This window comes from Podarcis liolepis, assembly GCF_965112155.1.
Source record: "Podarcis liolepis genome assembly, chromosome: 7".
Lineage (NCBI taxonomy): Eukaryota > Metazoa > Chordata > Lepidosauria > Squamata > Lacertidae > Podarcis > Podarcis liolepis.
This window is the reverse complement of record NC_139561.1, coordinates 54,430,601-54,451,216: the sequence shown is the minus strand read 5'-3', so window position 1 is coordinate 54,451,216 and position 20,616 is coordinate 54,430,601. Positions and strand designations below refer to the sequence as shown.

Below are 20,616 nucleotides of genomic sequence, written 5' to 3'. Positions count from 1 at the left end.
ATCTCGCTTTTCAGGCCAAGGGAGCTGGGGTTTGTCCACAAACAGCTTTCTGGGTCATGTGGTTTTTGTTTTGTTTTGTTAGTTTAATGTGTCAGTGTTATGTAGTGTCTTTGTATTGTATTGTATTGTATTGTCTTTTTTGTGTTTAAATTGTTGGAAAAGTAATATATATATATATATATATATATATATATATATATATATATATATATATATATATAAAAATTTAGTTGTGCCTTTCCAAGCATCTCAGGGCAAAGATCCTGATGCACCTCCATCATCTTTACATTTGAACTCCCTCAAATTACAAAGAGCCTTGGAGGTCTTCCCTTTAGTGCAAAAGCCCTCAAAGTATGCACCAATGTGCTGTGAAAGCTCTGCTGAGTGGGGCTGTGACTCAGGTACACCCATTAATCCAGCCTGTCAGTAACAAGGGCAGATTTGTCCCTCCCTCTTTCCTTGGAATCTGTCTCGGGAGGCATTTTACTTTGATAACGAGTTTTCCTGCTCCGCCAACCAGAGCCCAGCATCCCTCACCACCACCTTTAAACACTTAGTTCATGGCAACATTAGCCATCTTGGCAATATCTGCTAATTGGGATAAAGCAGCTCTGACCCGATCCTCCAGGGGCTACAAAGTGGCTGCCAGTCTACTGTAAGCACTTTCTGTGTTTGCAGATTTCATTATTCATTGACAGGAGACGAGTCCATTTCATGTCTTTTAGCGTCACTCAGTTTATTCTCCCCTGATAGTTCAGCAGAATTGACCCAGTATGAACCGCAGTGCTAATTTTGGGAATCTTTGTTTGCCTCCAGTTTTCCATCCACTGCATGACCTTTCCTTGGTAATGGTGATTTTTTGGAATGTCAGTGAGTTTTCCATGCTGTTCACCCTATGGCTTAGGAACAGAAAGGCAACATAAAAACAAGCAGCAGCAATTAGTTAATTATTATTATTATTATTAGGTAAAAAGGTAAAGGACCTCTGGACGGTTAGGTCCAGTCAAAGGCAAGTATGGGTTTGTGGTGCTCATCTCGCTTTTCAGGCCAAGGGAGCTGGGGTTTGTCCACAAACAGCTTTCTGGGTCATGTGGCCAGCATGACTAAATGCTTCTGGTGCAATGGAACACCATGACGGAAGCCAGAGCACATAGAAACACTGTTTACCTTCCCGCCGCACCGGTACTTCCTTGCACTGGTATGCTTTTGAACTGCTAGGTGGGACAGAGCAACAGGAGCTCACTCCATCGTGCAGACTCGAATTGCTGACCTTCCGATCGGCAAGCCCAAGAGGCTCAGTGGTTTAGATCACAGCGCCAACCACTCCAAAAATATTAGTAATAGTAATACTGATGGTAGTAGTAAAAAAACAGTGCAGAAGTGTGTCTGGATTGTGCCTATTTAATCTTCTTGTCATAACAATGCTTGGAGGTAGATCATCTTTATTATATACATGTAGCCACTGGAGAACTGAGGCTAGGAGGTGGTCCGTTGTCCACCCTTGCCCATTCTTTCTTTTGTCATTTTCCAGGATGTGACACTGGCTTTGGAAAGGTGGCTGCTCATCACTTAGACACCTTGGGACTGACCGTCTATGCTAGTGTCCTGGATCTGAAGAGTCCTGGCGCAGAGGAGCTTCGGCAGAGCTGCTCGTCGCGCCTGACCCTGCTGGAAATGGACCTGACCAAAGCTGAGGACATCCAGAGAGTCTTGCAGTTCATCAAGGCTCAGACAGCGAGGACAGGTAACTTGAGAGTGTTGGCAATCAGAACAGAAGCAAGGTAGGTGTAGGATTCTCAGAGTCTCACCTTTGGGATTAGAAACAAAACATTCTGGGTTTCAAGGCTGGAACATGAAAGCGGGGGGTAAGCATAAATCTCAGAATCAGATTAGATAGTTGAGTGAATTTCTGAAAAAATCTTCAGTTTGTAGGCTGTCTCTTATTAAAATGTAACAATCAAACAAACAATCTCCACACCAGCAGTTCTAGGGTACAGTTATATAGGGTATTTACCTATATGTTTTTGCAGGTGCAAAAACATTTTGAGAAAAGATGTCGGATGGTGGGTTTTTGATTAATCCAGCAGCAGCAAAATGTCTTTGTTTGTCCACACACATGGGGAAAAGCAGCCATTTGCTAATTTATTTTTATATATACCACTGTATCATAAAAATAGGTCACAGTGGTTTACAACAATATAAAACCATGCAGCAGAACTGTAAAAATGGAAAGTAAAACAATTACATACATCAGCAAACCAGTTTCCTTCTTGGCATGCAGGGCTCTGGGGCCTGGTGAACAATGCCGGCATCAACACCACCCTTGCGGATGCGGAGCTGACGCCTCTCCACGACTTCCGCAGCTGCATGGAGGTGAACTTCTTTGGCACTTTGGAGCTGACCCAGGGGCTGCTGCCTTTGCTGCGCTCCTCACAAGGAAGGATCATCACCATCAGCAGTCCAGCAGGTAAAGGGAAGGAGAAAACCTTCCATGGGATCTGGTTTCGCCAATGGGAAAGAGGGGGTGTGCCTTTGGGAGTTGGGCTGCCCTAGGAAGCTGCCTTCCCTAGGAAGTCAGGCCCATTGGTCCATTGAGCTCAGGGCTGCCTGTATACTGACTGGAAGATTCCACCGCTGGGGATTGAACTTGGGACATTCTGAGTGCAAAGCAGGTGCTCTACCAGTGACCTACAGCCCTTCCCTACTATTTGACCCTCCTGCAGTCAAGATGGGGGTAGAGAGTAACCCCTCCCTCCTCTCCGCCTGCAGGTAACATGCCGTTCCCCTGTTTATCTGGCTACGGGGCATCCAAAGCTGCTCTCAGCCTGGTCATGGACACTCTGCAGTATGAACTTGCACCCTGGGGGATCCAAGTGAGCGTCATCCTCCCAGGGTATTTCAAAACGGGTAAGAGAATGACTGGGACCGCTGGCAGTGCACAGGGTGGGTGGGTGGGATAATGTGTCTTTTCCTTGTCCGCTGCTGAGGACTTGCTCTGTTTTGCAGGTTCCAAGGAAACTGAAATTATTGGGGGGGGGGGTCCAGGCGTAGCACAGCCTGGGTGTGGGGCTTCCCTTACTCTTTATGTGTGCAGTGAGGCTTCTAGAATACACCCAGCTAAGATTTCTTCCCCAGAGCTACCAAATCCAGGGAAAGAACCAAAGGAGTCTTTAGGGAAGGGAAACAGGAAGACAGAGCCAGGAGAGGCAGCTCCTCCGGCACCTTCATGAGTGTGGTGGAAGAGGTACCGCGTTTGGTGCCAGAGTGCAGGATCCATCAGTGGGAATTTTGCACACCACAAGGAGCTGCCAGTTCATTCTCTTACAGATACATTTGCACTTGGAGGATTGGCTTTGACCCCTCTCTCTGAAGCCCTTACTGACAACCACTTTGAGATACTTAATATAATAGTAAATAGTCTATAAGCAAACTAAAATAAAAGTAAAAGAACAAATAAATGTCCCATCTGCCTTGTTGCTGTAACTTGGAGAGGGCCCTCCTGGGCATCACTTGGGGCTATCTCTCTCTCTCCTCTCAATGCGTGATTCCTGCTTGTTGTGTCCCATCAACTGCTCCAACTGGCTCAATTTAACTGCTATTATTCATTTCATTCACAAGATCCAAATGGGAGGAGCAAGGAAACATGAGGAAATGCTGTCTTGTTGCTTGGCTCATGCTGTGGCTTTGGAAATTATTCCAAACACTGCTACATGGGCTACACCCAGCATGGCCTCCTCACCACCTACAAAATAGGTTCTAAGAAATCTCTTACTCCCCCCCCCCCACCTGTCTATTCTTTGCAGATGGTTCTTGTAATCATGCTTATTGGAAAGAAAGGAAGGCTCAGCTGCTGGCAGCTCTATCCCCTGAACTCCTGGAAGCCTATGGAGAAGAATACCTGGAAGACATCAACAGGCAGTTTCTTGCTTCCATGAAGTTTGCTGTGGAGGACCTCAGCTCAGTCGTGGAGAGCATCGTGGACGGCCTCCTGTCTACCAGGCCTCTGGTGAAATACTACCCGGGCAGAGGCCTGGGCCCCATGTACTTCATCCACCACTACCTGCCCCACACCGTCCGCAACCTCTTCCTCAAAGCCTTCTTCATCAACCCAAAGTTGCCCAGAGGGCGCCAGCCAAAGCCTTGCAACAGCCCCCGGAAACAGTGAAGGGCAGCTTGGCAAAAAAAGCACCTGGGAAAGACTTCAGGGCCCAGAGTAGCTGCTTAAGGTGTTTCTACTGAAAATGCACCAGCTCATTTGTGTCAGTGCAGGGAGAGGACAAGCTGCGGCCATTGCTGCTACCCAGCCAGTAATGTCTTTTTCCTAAGTGAGCATTAAAATTATAGGAAGATGGTGGGATAGGGACCCATTCACTTCAATGAACAGAGTGCTGGAAAAGCCGTACTGAGACCAATGATTGTTGCATTTGGGGAAGGGAGGAGTTACCAGTGGCAAGTGAACCCCTCCCCCCCAATTCCTGGCTGGCTTTTCTCTCCCTCTTTGTGCCAAAGGAGATGGCTGCTGCTGCTGCTGCTAACTGATAGTGAAAGGGCTTCACCATACCTCAGCTTTGTGATATACCTCTCTGTAAACTTCAGCTGAGCCAATGCCATGTCTCCTCACTGTACTGTGTCTTCTCCACTGCAAATAGCCAAAGGCCTTTCCAGCTTCTCAGTCTGTATGTAGCACCCCCACCCCACCCTCGGCACAAGCATGGTAATATTCATTAACAATAGTCACCACAGCAATCATGATCAAAATCAAAGTATTATAATTAAGAATCTATATGAGCCATAATTGGTACCTATTTCAATCACTCAGTTCAATCAATAAAGTATTTTTTGATATTTAAAAAATGCACACCTAGTTTCTTAGCAGCTCTGGAAACAGTAGCCACAGAGTAAATAATACAAAACTGATTATCAATTAATAGCTTAATTTTATCCAAAATTAATAGCTTGTGTTTTATCCAAATACTGAGGCAGCATATGTTAACAAGCTTTTACTCCCTTGGATCCACATATAATGGGCAAAAAATAATGAGTTGTAATTTTAGATTGCCTGCATCCAAAAAAACCCCACCCTACCCCAGTTTTCATTGATTTCATTTATTCTGCTCCACAGTCTCAGGTGTAAAGCAGATCAGTTCACATACATACACACACACACACACACACACACACACAGAATGGTACCTCGGAAGTCAAATGGAGTCCATTCCAGAAGTCCATTTGAATTCCAAAATGTTTGAAAACCAAGGTGTGGCTTCCGATTGGCTGAAGGAAGCTCCTGCAGCCAATTGGAAGCTGTGTTGGACATTCGGGTTCCAAAGAACGTTCACAAACCAGAACATTCACTTCTGGGTTTGCGGTGTTTGGGAGCCAAAACGTTCAAGTCGCAGGGTGTTTGTCAACCAAGGTACGACTGTATCCCAAGATTTCCAAGTCTGATTTTACTCTACAGAATTTTAGCCCTACAGAATAGTAGGGCTAATAAGTCTCTACAGAGGGCAACTTCCAGGCACTTAGAAAGCCCACCAGCTGACCTCCTTTGCAACCAAAGAATTTTAGGAGCTGACAATTTGTCCTAGTAACTTATATTTTAACAGCTGCTAGTTCTCATTTCCAAGAACTTTTGTCAATACCTCTATGGATTGGGCCATTTATATTTCTGGGATCTGGGACCAAAAACTAATCTTAAAGGTGAACAATTAATGCCTAACTGCTCCATCCTAAAAAAGAACCAAATATAAGCAACATTAAAGCACAGCTTGTTTAAGGAGAATAATTCAAGGTTGTTTGGTCTAGAGCAAGATGAACACCTTTCATTCCACCAACACAGGGAGGAAAAAAGAGGTGGCATGCCTGCAGCAATGTTGCTTACATAAAAATAAAAATTGGGCCAACTTGAAACCCTGTTTTACTGTGTCTGTATAAGGGTTCAGGCCGAACCCCATTTACCTGAGAGTAAGCCCCACTGAATTCAATAGGCCTTACTTCTGAGTAGACATGACTAGGATTGCCACCTTACTTGTGTCAAGATCCCATAATGGCCAGCCCTTACTTTTGTTGTAATATTACAGTGTAATAATAGCTGTATATGAGCCAAAGAAATATTTTGCTAATATTAGCTGTAGCCAAATTGCACCATAGCCAGATCGAAGGTGAAGGTAAGACCTATGAAGGATGAAAATAACTGCTTATTTGGACCCTTGAGATAATGGGAGATTAAATGGTGTAATTTGTAGCCTGGTAAGGGTTCAAAGTATGTAGAACAGCATGTATGTACAAAGGGGCTTCTCTACATGTGTTCAACTGAAGGGGCTTGGAGCCTCTGCTCAGCTGGGGGCCATGTGAGAAGGCTGAAGGGGCCTGTGGCTGGAACTGCTTGCAGCAGCATCCAAGTATTCATCAGTAGTCACTGGTGTCTGCTCATTTGGAACATCAACCTTAAGCGTTTGGGGACAAGAGGGGGAATCACCCAATTTCACAAACATGTTGCGTATTTGTGCAAATGAACGCAACACATTATAGAACGCTGCTTGTGTGGATCTTGTTAGTACCTCTCATTCCTGCGGCTGACCTCAAGGATGCTGGGTGTTTTCTTTTTTTTGCTGCTGCAGCAAACCTGCTGTTCTTCTGTCCTCCAAGCCTCATCGCCATGCAGGAACTGAGCCAAAAAAGGCCTCCCCAAAGGGGGCCTCTCCTTGCCTCCAGAAGAGGGCAGGGACTCCCAGGCAGATGGCCTACAAATCTTGTCACGAAGAACAAGGTCACGATTGTCACTTGGAAATAAATTAAAATGGTTACTTCATACTTTGGTTGTGTATCTTGATGTCCTGGGGGAAACTCAGTGAGTCGGGTCATGTCAGAGAAAGTGCTTCGTTCCAGATGGTGGCAGAGGCAGGCAGTGCACATCCAGACAGTGTGCAGAAACCCCTGTCTCAGCTCAGGGGGGACCTGCTGCTGGCATCCTGACATAGGTCCTGGGGCTGCAGAGTAGTAGGGGCCTCGTGCAGGCTGGAGCCAAGTGGCCAAGCCAGATCCACCACCACCCCGGGGTTCCCTACCCCCTAGTCACACTCAGCCTATCCTTCACACAAATGCTATGAAACTTGTCTGGATCTCCTACGAGGAAGGCACAGGAAGAGATAAATAAAGATGTAACAAAACAAGCAGCTTCTTAACACACACAGGGCAGCAGGAAGCATCCACCCAGCCTTTCTGCATGTCCTGGCACTCCCTTCAGCCTTAGCCAGTGATGAAGACTTGGGTAATGCCACTTGCAGTCCCAAGACCTGGAGGGCTGCTGCTTCCTCAGCCTCACTTTAATGTGGAGACACCACAGAACACATCACTTGTATTCTGCATTTGTATGGTGGGAGGCAGGCAGAAAGTAAAGTCAGCTGGCCCTCATGAGGTGTAAAGCAGCAGCTGCCTTGCTTCCCGCTGGCAGAGGTTCTATTCTCCTGTCCCCCGACCCACCAAAGAACCCCTGCGCATTGTGGGGGATTTTGCAGCATGTTTCCATGTGTCTGACCTCTGCTCCTCACAGCAATTCTGTGGATGTTTCGAGGCTTCTGATCCATCTGAAAAGTCCTGGGGCAGGGAGCACAACCACATCTCCCTGCTAGAAATTGCCAAGCATCTCAGACCCTGTCCGGGAAGGGGCTGCTTCTCAGAGGGCCAAGACAAACCAGCGGAGCGCTGCAATCATTTGGGGAAATAATTTATTGTCACAGTTTAACAGAAAGGTAATGAACAGCAAGCGAAACTCTTGAGGGGTCATATACCATGGAGCCAAGGTGACTCATTTGGAAGGAGAATTGAGACAGCCTCTTTCCATCCACACCGGCAGAGAAAAGCCTCCCCACCCAGCAGCCACTTACTTTGCACATACAAAGGAACTGAGAGACAGCCCCCCATGAAAAGAGGCACAGCCCAGGAACACCTTCCCAAAGTGCTTGCAAACAAAGAAGCTGGAGCCTGTTGGCTGCATTGGAAGGGCCGGGGGCTGGCAGGCTAGGTGAAGGAAGGGCAGCTTTTCTGCAGTGAAAGGGCTGAGACCTGAGACCAGTGCAACTCACAGCAAAAGGCCCATACCCTGAAGAGGGGCAGGGGAAGACCCACCACAGAACCTGGGCTAGGGGAGCTCCCAGCTGAGGCCAAATGGTAGCTGCTCTTTAGGGGTCCTGGTCATTCTTCCAAGTGCGGGTGGGGAGGAGCCTTGCTTGCAAAACACCTCCAGGCAACTGGCTGGCCAAGCAAACTGCTCTGCCACTCGCAGAGAGGCATGTGCAGCCACAGATCTCGTTGCTTTGCCTAGTAAGTGGGCAGGATGCTCCAAAGCCAGCACCGCAGGGAAGGAGGCTGTGCCAAATCCAGGGGACTGTCCCGGAAGCGGAAGTTCCACAAACATGCTTTAAACCCACTGAGTGGTTGTGGCTTCCTATCAAGAGCTGCTGTAATGGCAGAGCTCCAAGGGCTCCCCCAGCCCTGTGCCCTTTGCAGAGCTGGACTTCCCAAGACTTTCAGAGAGAAGAGCCAGGAGAGTAGAGTCGGCTGAAGGATGCAGTACAACGAAGCCTCAAGTTGCGCAAAGACAAGCAGATGCTCACAGTCGACACAACACAAACACATCTCTTCACTGCTCGCATGACATTGTGCTGGCCGACCAAAGTGTTGCATGAGGGCACAGCGTTCCTGCTGACCCTCAGAAACACCCAGAATCCCTCCTGTGGAGGACAGTAAACTTCTAGTAATACTGAATGATCTAGTCTGATCTACACAAAGCACATACAGTGACACGTTAATGAGGAAGGAGGCAGGGCCCCCCACGGCCCAGCAAGACCCGAAAGGCTCCTCCCGGTGGTCCCTCGGAAAGCTACATCCAGGTCTGGAACTTGGGGAAAGGGAGGCAAGGAACCTGTGGACTTGGCCGGGCAGGAGAGAAGGGTTTAGAAGATGGGGATGTAATTGTCTATCTTTGCCCGGTGGCGCTGGGCGATGCACTCCGCAATCCAGACGATGTTGCGGCACTCTTGCTCCTTCAGCTTCACAAAAGCATAGAAGACACCGAAGTGGAACTGGTTCAGGAAAGCCAGCTTGTTCAGCTTCACCTATTGAGAGCAGATACCAGGTGAGCAAACACAGTCCTGCCAGCCGCTCTTTCCGTGCAAGCATTTCACAGCGACACCCAGCCAGCTAGGAGGAAAGTCACACCACTCTCCCCTCTGGCTTGCGTGTGGAGAAAGGGGCCCACAGACAGGACCCAAGCTGGCCCCAGGAACCTGCTCTGTGTCTCTGCAAGGGGAAATTAGCTGGTGAGAAGAATACACAGTACAAAACACCCCTGGACACATTCACACCAGCTTAGTCTGATGGGCTAACAGAAGCCTCTCCCAGACATATGAGTGCTTGGCCACTGTCATCTGTGCTGCATGCTGGTTCATGCCTTGCCCAGGTTAGTACAACCCTCAGTGCTTGGGGCTGCTTTGAAGGACACTTGGGAAACTGCAGTTGGTGAAAGTAGGGCAGCAAAATTATGATCCTGGGACTGGGAGATGCATCATCTTTGCCAGCTATGCTGGTTCCCAGGCACAATTTCAAGGGCTGGTTTTGACCTGAAAAGCTCTCAGTGGATGAGGACCAGAGGAGGTGCGCAGCAAAGCCAGAGGGCTGTGGCTCCTCCACAGAGTGCTCAGGCTTCTTGGGCTCCTTGGGGCTCCTTGTCAGCCCCACGGCCATTCATGCTTGTCTGATCTCGGCAAGTCAAGACAGAATAAATGCCTCCTTGGCATAACGGTGCCTTACCCACCAGACCTGGGGCATTCAGATAAGGCAGGGACCAGGCCCAGCAATCTCAGAGTGGCCTAGCCCTGGTTGGTATTGGTAGCGGCTGTTTCCTTCCACACTCTGACTCAGTTGGGGTGGGGGGAGAGGTGCTCCCTGCTGTCAGCTTCCTCTTGGCTGCCAAGGACAGCGCTAGCAGCTGCAAAGTAGCTGGCTGGCTTGGGACAAATGCATACAAGGCAGAAATAAATGCAACAATGGATGTGTTGGGGAAGCTTTCAAGAGAGACTCTTTGCTGGCCTCACGCTGGGGAAGTGAATCATCAGGGCAGAGAGTCTCCAAACGCCCTGCCCACCATGTTCACGGGGCTAGTCAAGCTTGTAGGGCAATCAAGGCACCTGATAAGCAAGGGAAGCCTGCTCACCTCATGCTCAAAGAATCGGTCCTCGAGAGTCTTGTCCCCTGGGTTGCTACCAGCTCCTTCAAACAGCAGCTTATATTCCTGTGGGGGAGAAAAGCCGTTACAAGACGAGTCAAGCAAGGGGATCAGCCTTTCGACAAGCATGAAATGAAACAAGCTCAGAATGCCATCACTGCTCCCTACTGGGGAGAGAAGAAAGTTGAAGGGAAGGTGGATCCTGGGGTGGGGTGTGTGACTTTAAAAAGCACAAGAAGTAGCAAGGCAGCAACACCACCATGCATGAAGCGGCTGCAGGAAAAGGGAAAGAAGAGCCCTGCAGCTAAAGAGAGAGGGAGGGATAGAGAGGGAGGGAGGGAGGAACACACACTGAAAAGCATTTGAAAAAATAGCAAGTTTTGAAGGTCAAGTTCATTAGAAGTTGACACAAATATGGAGCTTTGATGGGGGGAGGTGTTGCTCCTCCATCAGTAGTGAAGGTTAAAGCACTAGGCTTGCTGGGGGGGGGGGGCGGGTGTTGGATGCGAATTCCCCAGAGACACAATAGTGCAGCTTGAAAGCTAGGAAAGTGCAGTACTAATGACAAAAGAAAGTGGACTTTTCAGACCCCCCACCCCTGGCAGAGAGCAGCCCCTGGGAAGGTCATGCTATAAGCTGCTCTGGTCTACCCTTTCATGGGATACAAGGAAGGAGGAGTGTGACAAAAATGTGGAGAGTGACACAAGGAGGGAGATTTATCCCCATTTTCAAAGCTCCGAAACATTCTGGGTTAATAGCCTGATCACTGAAGCCACAGCCTGCTGCTGACAGCTAGGTACCCTTTGCCTATGGGTGAGGACTGAACAACCACGTGATTGCCCCAGAAACTAAACATGCCCGCCCACCCCCAAATACTGCACTGTACATTGCCCTCCTCCTCCCCTGCCCTGGGCCCAGCTCAGAGGCAGGAAGCTTACAGGGTAGTAGTCAGCCACTGCCTTGACTTGCTCGTAGTCATCTGCCCTGGCCAGCTGAGCCAGGCCCTCTGGATAGAGCTTTCCACAGTGGGGGAAGAGCTTTGCGCGATCCTCCTTGGACAGCTCTGTGCCAAAGGAGTTGATGGTGATGATGAAGGCTCTTCGGTCAGCTTCAAACTGCAAGGAAAGAGATGGGCAGGTTAGCAGTGTTAGAAAGGGCGGCAGGAGCCCAGCACCACCACTGCCCCCCCCAAAGCGGGCGGCAGAGGCCAGCAAGACCTCCAGGGCTCCCAGCAAGGCTGCATCCCCTCCTACCAACATTTTGTCTGCAGGAAACAAGGGGCCAGTTTCTATTCAAGGAAAACGTAAGAGTGTGATCTGACCAGGTTCTTTAAAAGTTTCTACTGTATCCTAAAGGGGGGCGGCAGCCATTTATTTGAAGGAAAGAAGCAAGGGATGGTGAGAGGAGGAAGAGTTCAACTCAAATATATCCCTGCTGTGGCCACATTAAGAGCCCTGGCAGCTTCCAGAAAAGGCTTCAGTTGCAACTTTGACAGACCCCTCCCAAAAGGGGACAGCACAGCCTTTTGAAAGCACTGAAGTGGGAATTCTTGGCTGGGCTGTGGCAGAAGGCAGGAGAGACAGGCAATGCTCACTCCAGGGGCAGCGGGAGTGTCTGGCTGGCCCCACACAAAACCAGGCAAGGGGGCTTCCAGCTGGCTCCTACCTCCAAGATGGGGCACATGGCATCAGCTGTTGTGCCGCCCAGGATTTTGCAGAACTTGTAGAAGGACTCAAGGTAAGCCTGGGGGGAACCAAAACGACACAAGAAGAGTCAGTGAGCCTGTCAGAGCCCAAGAAGAACACAGTCATGTCAACAAGAAGGAACAAGGGCTGCTCTGCACACAGGAGGTACCAAATGGTGAAGGTGCAACCAAGGAGAGGGACAGCTCCTTGGCCTCTGTCCTACCCCTGCTGTTTCATCAGTGTTTTTGAAGAAGAAATGCTGTAGGGACAGGAATCCAGAGCATCTTCCACCCAACCCAAGAGTTCATCCAGTGCAGAGACAAAATGGAAAAACCTCAGCAGCTGCTGCCTAACTTAAGTTACCCCAGTGCCTCCCTTACTTGCTACCTTTGTTGTTGTTGTGCGAACCTCAGACAGCCTCTTGGGGGGATTCACTGCCCATCCTTGTGTCAATGCATGACAGCCAGGACTCTCTGCTGTCTGTAAGGCCCCAAGCAGGAGCCCAGCAGTCCACACAGCCCCTTTGCTTGCTTGGATAGCAGCTCTCTGCAAACATCCTTTTCCTCACCTGCCCTTTAACACTCTGGGTGTCTCATGTAATCCTTGGCTCTCCCCCTGCAGACATGGATCTACCTGTAGCTAGTTAGGACCAGTGGGATCTAGGAGGGCAGCTGCAATCCAGGCACCCTCTGTTGCCAGGCATGTGAGATGGAGCGATAGTCACGCAACCACAGCAGCATCACTGCCCCCCCCCCCGCAACATTTACACACCAAGAACAAATCTTCTGACTGCGGAGCAGACTGATCCACCTCAAACCAGCCGGTGCCAGCTGGAAGAGCTGTGGCAGGCAGGCTGCTCACAGCCCAGCAGGGACACGCCCTGAGGTTAGGTGCCAACCATTCCCCTCCACCCCACCTGGCTCCAGCCAACCGTGTTAGTGACTGTGTCAGAGCAGTGACAATGCTGTACTAAAATCCTACAGGAAGGATAATCACTAATTCAGAAACAGCTTGGCATGCACCAAAGCTCAGTGACTCATTAACTTGGGGGGCTTGGAGACCCCCACCACCCCCACCAAGTCCTGCTAGGCAGAAGGAAGCACTGAGAGGGAGGGGCCTTGGGTGGGACAAATGGCCCTTTCTGTCAGCAAGGGAAGCTGCAAGTGGCTCTTGGCTCAGCAGCAACAGCCAATCGGCCTGGCATTTATTTATTAATTACCATGCTCATAGTTTGCCCTTCATCTGAAAATCTCATGGCAAAAACACATAGAATTAAAACCAAAGTCGTCATCCCCTGAATATAATTGTCAATAACCTTAGATATAATAGAATTAAAACCAAACAGCAATATTCTATTGCATGCATGGAAAGCATCTGAAGCAAGAAAACTCCAAAAATGCATTTAATGGCCTCAGACAATCAGCATCAATTTACAAGGTTCTTATTTGAGGAAAGTAGCAACTGACTTCACTCTCTTTGAGTGCTTACCTTATAAAGTGTGTTCCGGATAATTTCAATGTTCATTTCATCAAGGTCCTGCTCAGATATGCAGTCTTGGAAAAAGGCAGCTGTAAGGAAGGGAGAAGGGTGAGCCCAGCTGAAGGGCCAGGGAAGGAGAGCCACCTCCCACCCAGACTCCCTGGCCAGCAGAGTTTCAAGTTCTGTGTGGTCAAGGCAAATCAGGAGGAGATCCTCCTCCTCTTCCACTGGCCCTCAAAGGTAAGGAGTCAGTGATTTTCACATTGAGCTTTCAAGTCAGTCAGTCAAAGAGCCCAGAAGGATTTCCTGCAGTTACCAAACTGTAGGCAATGGCTCATATTGTGTGTTAAAACACCACTACAGGAACCCTTCATGTCAAGAACCCCCAATAATTTTGGGTCTCCCTTTAAATACATTCCCCTGCGGAAGAGCAAAGCCCCTGAAACTGCAAACTCTTCCTCACCTAGGGGTGTGTCAACCAAAATGGCGTTGTACAGTTCGGCAGGGGTTTGGGCAATGTTCACCGCCTCCATCTGCTCAAAACTCCCCAGGGGGTGGCATTTGGGCACCAGCTCAGCAATGGAGCGTTGATGCAGTGTCCCAGTGATCAGGAGGATTACGTTGTCAATCATGTAGCTGTACCTGAAAGGAAGTAAAAAAGACAACTGCTATGACCAGCCAAGTGGGGAATATGAACTCTTTGCCTTCACTGAAGTAGACTTCACTGAGGCTTCATGGCTAGAGGTGGGGTGGGGGGCAAAACAGCAGACTGAAGACACGGGTATTGCAAAAGGGGGCTGCCTGCACCTGTTTAATTCCTTTTCATCTGCAAATTCAAGAGCAGTTTACAAGCGATTTCACATACACTATTGGTCCAATAATGAAATCAGGTATTGCAAATCCTATTATCAGAGTTGGAAAGGAACCTCAGAGGCCACCTACTTCATCAGAACCCTTCACTGGTGGCCATCCAGGCTCTGCTAAAAAGCCTCTAAGGAAACGGAGCCCGTGCCCTTCTGTCCCAGGCAGCCTCTCCCCCCCCCCCACTGCCAAAACAGCTGTTTAGCCAAAAATCTCTTTCATGCCACTGTTCCGTTTGGCCCCAGCTGCTGCAGCAGCAGACGTCAAACCTACTCTATCATCTATATGGCATCTCTCTAAAATATTTGAAGGTGGCTGTTGTGCCACGTCTTCTCTGGGCTAAACATACACGAATCTGCCAGCCTTTCTTCCTCATAGGACTTCCTCTCCATCTTTGTCACCCTTCACGAGTTTGTTGCTCTCCTTCTAAAAAGGCAGCACCCAAGAGGGAAAGTGATCCAGGTTGGTGGGGGTGCTGGTGTCTGGCTGAAGGAGAATGGAGGAGAGTGGTTCTAGGACTCCTAGGCTATATATATATAATGATTTTCAGTTTTATACATTTCAATAATTTTACAGTCATTTTAACATTTCAAAACTTGACTCCCTTCCCCCACTTTCTGTGGTTCCTTAAATTTATTTTTAATATTTTATGCATATCCAAATTATCTTAATTTGTTCATTTATTCATCTACTTTAAATATATACAGTGGTACCTCTAGTTACGAACTTAATTTGTTCTGGAGGTCCGTTCTTAACCTGAAACTGTTCTTAACTAGAGGCGTGCTTTCGCTAATGGGGCCTCTTGCTGCTGCTGCGCCACCAGCACACAATTTCTGTTCTCATCCTGGGGCAAAGTTCTCAACTTGAGGTAACTCTTCAAGGTTAGCGGAGTTTATAACCTGAAGCCTTTGTAACCTGAGGCATTTGTAACTCAAGGTACCACTGTACCTTGTAAAATTGCAGGTTATTACAATAATCCTGCCGATGTTTTTATCTGTTTACAGTTTTTTTGTAGTAAATAGCCTTTGTCACTTTCTTCCTGCTGTGTTGCTCTGCCAGCTCATGCTTGGTTTGTGGTGTACTAAAACCTTCTGACAAACGCAAATCAGACAAAGAGGCCGCAATTCATTAGGACACAAGCCTGAAGCTCTTCAAGTAGATTTAAGTGGTCCTCGGGTCTGGCACTAATAAAGCTCAGCGAGGCCTGCCTACAGCACACAGAGCAGAACACGCCCAAACAGGAACATCAAAGTGTTTCTCAAAGCAGGGCCACTGCAGCACATAGTTCATCACCTTACAAATGCCTCCAGCACAAACGGAGCAGGCCTGCTGCTGAACGATGGTGTGGAGTCAGCTGACTAACACAGAACGATCAAAGGCAGCAAGGAAAGCAAACTGAGGCAGCTGCTCCTTCCCCTTGGATCACTGAGAACAAGGGATGATAAGAGGGAAGCTGGGAAATCGTCCCAGCCCACAAGTCAAAACACCCTGGCCAGATTCAGGAAGTGGTTTCCATCCTGCAGGTACACTTAATTCCTTCTCCTTCCTTGCAACATGCCTCAAACAACCCTTTCAGCAAAACTGCCAGGAGCTTGGGAGTGCTGGGAGGTGGCCGGCAGCCAGTTTGCATTGAGGAGAAGAACCAATAGTTGCAGGGAGGTGTTCCCTTTTGCATAGTGTTGTGCAACATGGCCAGCTGCCCAGGTGGCAGGAGCCAGCAGTGCTTCCACTGGTAAGAGAGCATGGCAAGGCTCAGCCACAGCCAACACAGAAAGCCCCATAGAGAGGCTCTGACTAGCTTTGCACCATGAGCAAAACATGGAGCAGCTTGCAGGTTACTCTTGGATTGCCAACCCAGCCAAAGGACGTGCATCTTTTCCCACAAGATATGGTGTGTTTGCCACCAACATGGACAACTTTAAAATTGGGTGAGCCTCATCCTCTGTGAATGGTTACTAGCCAAGGTGGCTATGCCCTATTGCAAGGCGAGAAAGTGTTGCTGATGTGCTCACATCCTACTTGCAGGCTTTCCCTTGGGACTTCTGCCTGGCCACTGTGAGAGCAGGAGGCTGAACTAGATAGCCACCCTTTGGCCTGATCCAGCTTCAGCGCTCTTGTTCATAGATATGGTCCTTCCCTATGGAAAATGAATTCCTTGCATGGAAATTCAGTAAAATGAACCCCCCTTGCAAGCTGAAGTGGTGCAGTCCAAACGCAGTCCCTGATCCCCTATTTAAGAGAGACTGAGGAGCAGAAGGGCAGAATCTTCCCTCCATCTATTAGGCTCCATGAGAATCTTTTCCCCTTGCTTTTTATTTCTAAGCAGTGAAGTCCTCATGGTTGGAAATGTCTGCTGCAGCAAAGAGGGGCAGGCAGAGCACCATGTGCCCAAAAGCAGCCTTTTTGCAGGCACAGAGATGCCACACCGCTGGCTGAGATGTCACCTGGTACAGCGGTGCAGGAGATGCTCTGCTGCTCAATGCTGTAAACTTGGACCATTTTATAGGGTGTGTTGACTTTTTCAACTTTCAAATTCTAAAAGTGAGTGGTGCTAAAAAGTTGTAACATGACTTGGGAGTTCAAAATATATTTTGGCTAAATTAATATAATTTAGTTTTGTTTGGGAAGCAGAATGTGTATACAATTGCACAGAAATCATCAAAAAATGATTGCCAAGTACTTGCAGTTATATTACATATTAATGTTATCATTAATATTTGTTATTATTTAGCATTACCTAAAGGCAAAATAAAAATACTTTGGTTTTCCAAAAGCAGTTAATGTGCTTCTTCATCAAAAGTAGACTTACCAGGCTAAATGTTGTCCAATCAGAAAAATACCAGATTGGAATTCCTCAAGCTGCAAAGCATGTTTTTCACTGAAGAAATTTGAAGAAATTAAGTTTGACCGCCTGAAATGACATGCCCTGCTAGGCCAAAGAGCCCCACCCAGAGGACAGACCAAGGTCTTTGGCAGAGGCACACAGGCCTCTCTCTAGTCAAGATCAACAGAGACGGGGGGGGGGGGAGACTACTTCAGCATGGGAGGCTTGCATGTTCTCCATCTCCTCAGGAAGCCATAAAAAAACTTTTATCTGAGTGACATTTGTTTTACTAGGTCTTTCAAGGCAAAGCCACCATAAAAAAGGATTCCAAACAAGACACCATCTCCTAGGAGCAAGCTCTTATAATCCCTGCTGGTAATTAAAAAACTGGATGGATCAAGACTGCACCAGAAGCACTCAAGAGTCAGCGCACTCAGCCAAATCCTGCAGCGGAAGCCAACAAGCAGACCGTGTTCTGAAGCCAGAGTGCACAATCACTCACACCAAGAGGCCCAGGAAAGGATCTCGCTTCTTTGCCACGCCCAAGGCAGGAGCGAGAGCATCAGGACCAAACTTCTAGACAGAACAGGCAATGTTTCCAAGCTTCTGCAGAGATGAGCTCCAGTTTTCTTCAGAGATGCTGAGACCAGGCTCAGGTTTTAGTATTTTCTTGGTCTAGCCTTAAGAGCAGACACTGGATCTTCTCACATTTCGAGCCTTGAACTATCCACCTGTAAAACTTTTTAAAGCAGTGGCTCCCAAATGTTTCCCCACCATGAACCACTTGAAAATTGCTGTGGGTCTTGGCACACTATGCAATGATTCTTCTGCCTGCCTGGTTTTTAATTGTATTTTTATTGCTTCTTATGTTGTACTTTGCTGTATTCTACTTTTAATTCCACAAACCTCCAACGGCAAGTGAACCTCACTGGTAGGCCACAGACCACAGTTAGCAAATAGCTCAGAACAAGAATTTCCCAAAATCAAGATCCAAGGAGGAGCAGAAGAAAGGCAAGTTCCCTCAAATTCTCTATCCCTTTCCCCGCCTAAGTTGTATATTTCACCCAGCCATCATCTTCTTTCTCTCTGCCTACCCTGAAGAGCCTTTGGCCAATTCAGCAAGCTCTTTCTGGGCATTTGCCCAGGCAGACTGGACTCCTTAGAAAACAAAGCCACCAGGGCCACTTGCCAGCTGGCTCTTTTGATCCTGCTACATGTGGCTCTTGGTGTGCTTCAATACCCTTTTCAATATTTCAGCAGCTAAGCTGCCTCCGCAAAGCCACCTAGGTGATGAAAGAGCTTCTTTCTCCTCCATCTATGGAGGATGCACTATAGGCCCCTTTCCCTCCCTCCGCAGGCATCTGTCATTGGTCAAAACATCTCTTTTGGATCATGGCTCATTAAGAAACCCAACAAGGTGTGAGATATTAATCACATATGCTAACCAGGCTCACAGAACAGCAAGTAGAAAGCAATGATCCAGTCAGTCCCTCAGAAGGAAAACCAGCTGTGAAAGACCCTCTTCTACCTTGAAGTAGCTTCCCTACTTTAATGGGGAAACCAAAATCTAAAGTGAAGCTAAAGGGTTGCTCCATTATTATTATTATTAACCGGACCTTCACTGTCCGGGGGCAGTTACAACAATACAAAAATATGGTATTAAAATCAGTTAAAATAATTCACTATCAGAAAAATATGGTGGATGCTAAGAAACATGTCAGGTGTCAAAGGCCAGGGTAAGGAGGTGTTTCTTCAGCATATGAGGAAAGGTAAGCAATGAAGGTGCCACACACCGGGGGGGGGGGGATTCCACAGCTTAAGGACTGAAACAGAGAAGGTCCCCATTGAGGTCACCACTCCTTGAACTTCCAAGGGCACCAGAACTATCAGGAGAACTATCAGAAGGCATCATCTGCCAATCATAGCAACCAAGAGTTTCAATTAGCCATAACTGCACCTCGGATTAACTTCATTGGCTACGAGGGGAAAAGACAGCCCTTCAGGTATTACGGGCCTTAGTTGCTTAGGGCTTTAAATACTCTCATGGGCACTCTGAATTGGACCAGGAATAAACTAGCAATCAAGGCAGCTGTTTTAAATGAGGGGTGATGTGAATTGCAAATAGAACTCCAATCATTAATCTGGTTGCTGTGTTCTGGACCTGTTGAGCCATCTTCAAAGGCAGCCCCAGTTAGAGTACACAGCATTAATCTAGCCTCAGTTCCCAGAGCATGGACTACATTGTCCAGGATCACTGCTCATAAAACATTTTTTAAGCCAAGCTGGTCGGGTCAGATTGCTTGGCAGGAGAGACCACAGAAGTCACACAGAAGTAGGGACAGACACTACAGCTTCTCAAAGGAACCAACACTTTGCCCCATTGCACGTGCCCGCTGCTGGCTCTTACGTGATGAAGTCCAGGAAGCTGGCCAAAGGTTCATAGGCGTGATTTCTCATGTGGCGGAACTCCACCACCATCTTCTCCTTCAGCTTGTCATCAATGACAGACACAGTGAGGGGAGAGGCTTCGTTTGCAAGGAAATTCCCATAGTCTGTGCTCTGGAGATGAAGCTTCAAATCTGGGGGGAGAAATGAAGGCAAGTGTCATGACTGACTGAAGCACTACAGAGAACAGACCAAGCAAAGCCAATGGTGACGGAAGAGGTTTTTCTAGAAAGGTGCCGCAGCAACACCTGCTGGGTAGAATGAGGTGGTTCTACTTGTCTAATCTGCTGAGCCTGCCAAGCACAGACCCAGGAACATGAAAAGGTACAAGGCCATATTTTGCCCTAGAAATAAAACGAAGGACACCACATGCCCCATTGTTACCATATAGCAAGCCTTGTATTTTATGCCGTGGCCAGTGCTGTGCCTTTGCCAAAGACATGTGATAACAGCAACAAGCTTGGAAGTCTCTGTAAGGAACAGCAGGCTGGGGCTGGGAGTGGCAGTCGAGGCTGTAAACTTGCCAAGCAGCATTTTGGGTCTAGGAGAGGCAATAGAGAAGAAACAGGCTTCTCTGATCCCTTCTTCACTGGGCCAGCTGACCCATTCATTCCATTCTGCCACCAGGAAGCCTGACTGGCCTCCCAGTGCTATTCCACCGCACCCAACTGCCTGGGAAAGAACTGTGCAAATACTCAAGCACCCTGATGCAAGCCTTTCAAAGATGCCAGTCAAAGTAACCAGCGCATTCAACTTCAGCTAGTTAGTACATCGTAAAAGAAATTATTTTAAGTACCTGAGGAGGCAGAAAGTAATCAATTTGTCCATTTCCCAGAAGACACTGACTATTTACCAGCCGGTTCTTATGAGACCATAAGTGGACCAGATGAGAGATGACCTGCTCATATGGCGAGTCATCAGTACAAAACACCAGAAATACCTTTGCCAAACAACTTTTCAAATAGAGGTCAACCAAGCAGTCATTTTAAGGTATATGGATCAGTTTTATTATGGATTTTTATTGTTTCATTCTCTCTTTTACTCCACTGCTTAGAAACCCTAGTGATTAAGTGATATATAAATTCTAGTGTCAGCGA

At 47.9% G+C, this 20,616-nt stretch overlaps 2 protein-coding genes across 3 annotated transcripts in view; one reads left to right on the top strand and one right to left on the bottom strand.

Moving 5' to 3' along the window:
* Positions 1-6,811, top strand: part of HSD11B2 (hydroxysteroid 11-beta dehydrogenase 2) — a 30,850-nt gene extending 24,039 nt beyond the window's left edge. For both annotated transcript variants that reach the window (XM_083515096.1, XM_083515095.1), the window contains exons 2-5: positions 1,532-1,744; positions 2,282-2,467; positions 2,770-2,907; positions 3,804-6,811. In XM_083515096.1, the coding sequence (XP_083371222.1) occupies positions 1,532-1,744; positions 2,282-2,467; positions 2,770-2,907; positions 3,804-4,165 (899 nt within the window). In that variant the 3' untranslated portion in view covers positions 4,166-6,811. The remainder of the gene's footprint in view (positions 1-1,531; positions 1,745-2,281; positions 2,468-2,769; positions 2,908-3,803) is intronic.
* An 899-nt stretch (positions 6,812-7,710) lies between these two features.
* Positions 7,711-20,616, bottom strand: part of ATP6V0D1 (ATPase H+ transporting V0 subunit d1) — a 29,313-nt gene continuing 16,407 nt past the window's right edge. Inside the window, exons 2-8 of the mRNA XM_083515111.1 lie at positions 19,482-19,653; positions 13,853-14,031; positions 13,399-13,478; positions 11,891-11,968; positions 11,164-11,340; positions 10,214-10,291; positions 7,711-9,116 (exon numbers count right to left, since the gene is read on the bottom strand). Coding sequence (XP_083371237.1) covers positions 8,955-9,116; positions 10,214-10,291; positions 11,164-11,340; positions 11,891-11,968; positions 13,399-13,478; positions 13,853-14,031; positions 19,482-19,653 — 926 coding nt within the window. The 3' untranslated portion in view covers positions 7,711-8,954. The remainder of the gene's footprint in view (positions 9,117-10,213; positions 10,292-11,163; positions 11,341-11,890; positions 11,969-13,398; positions 13,479-13,852; positions 14,032-19,481; positions 19,654-20,616) is intronic.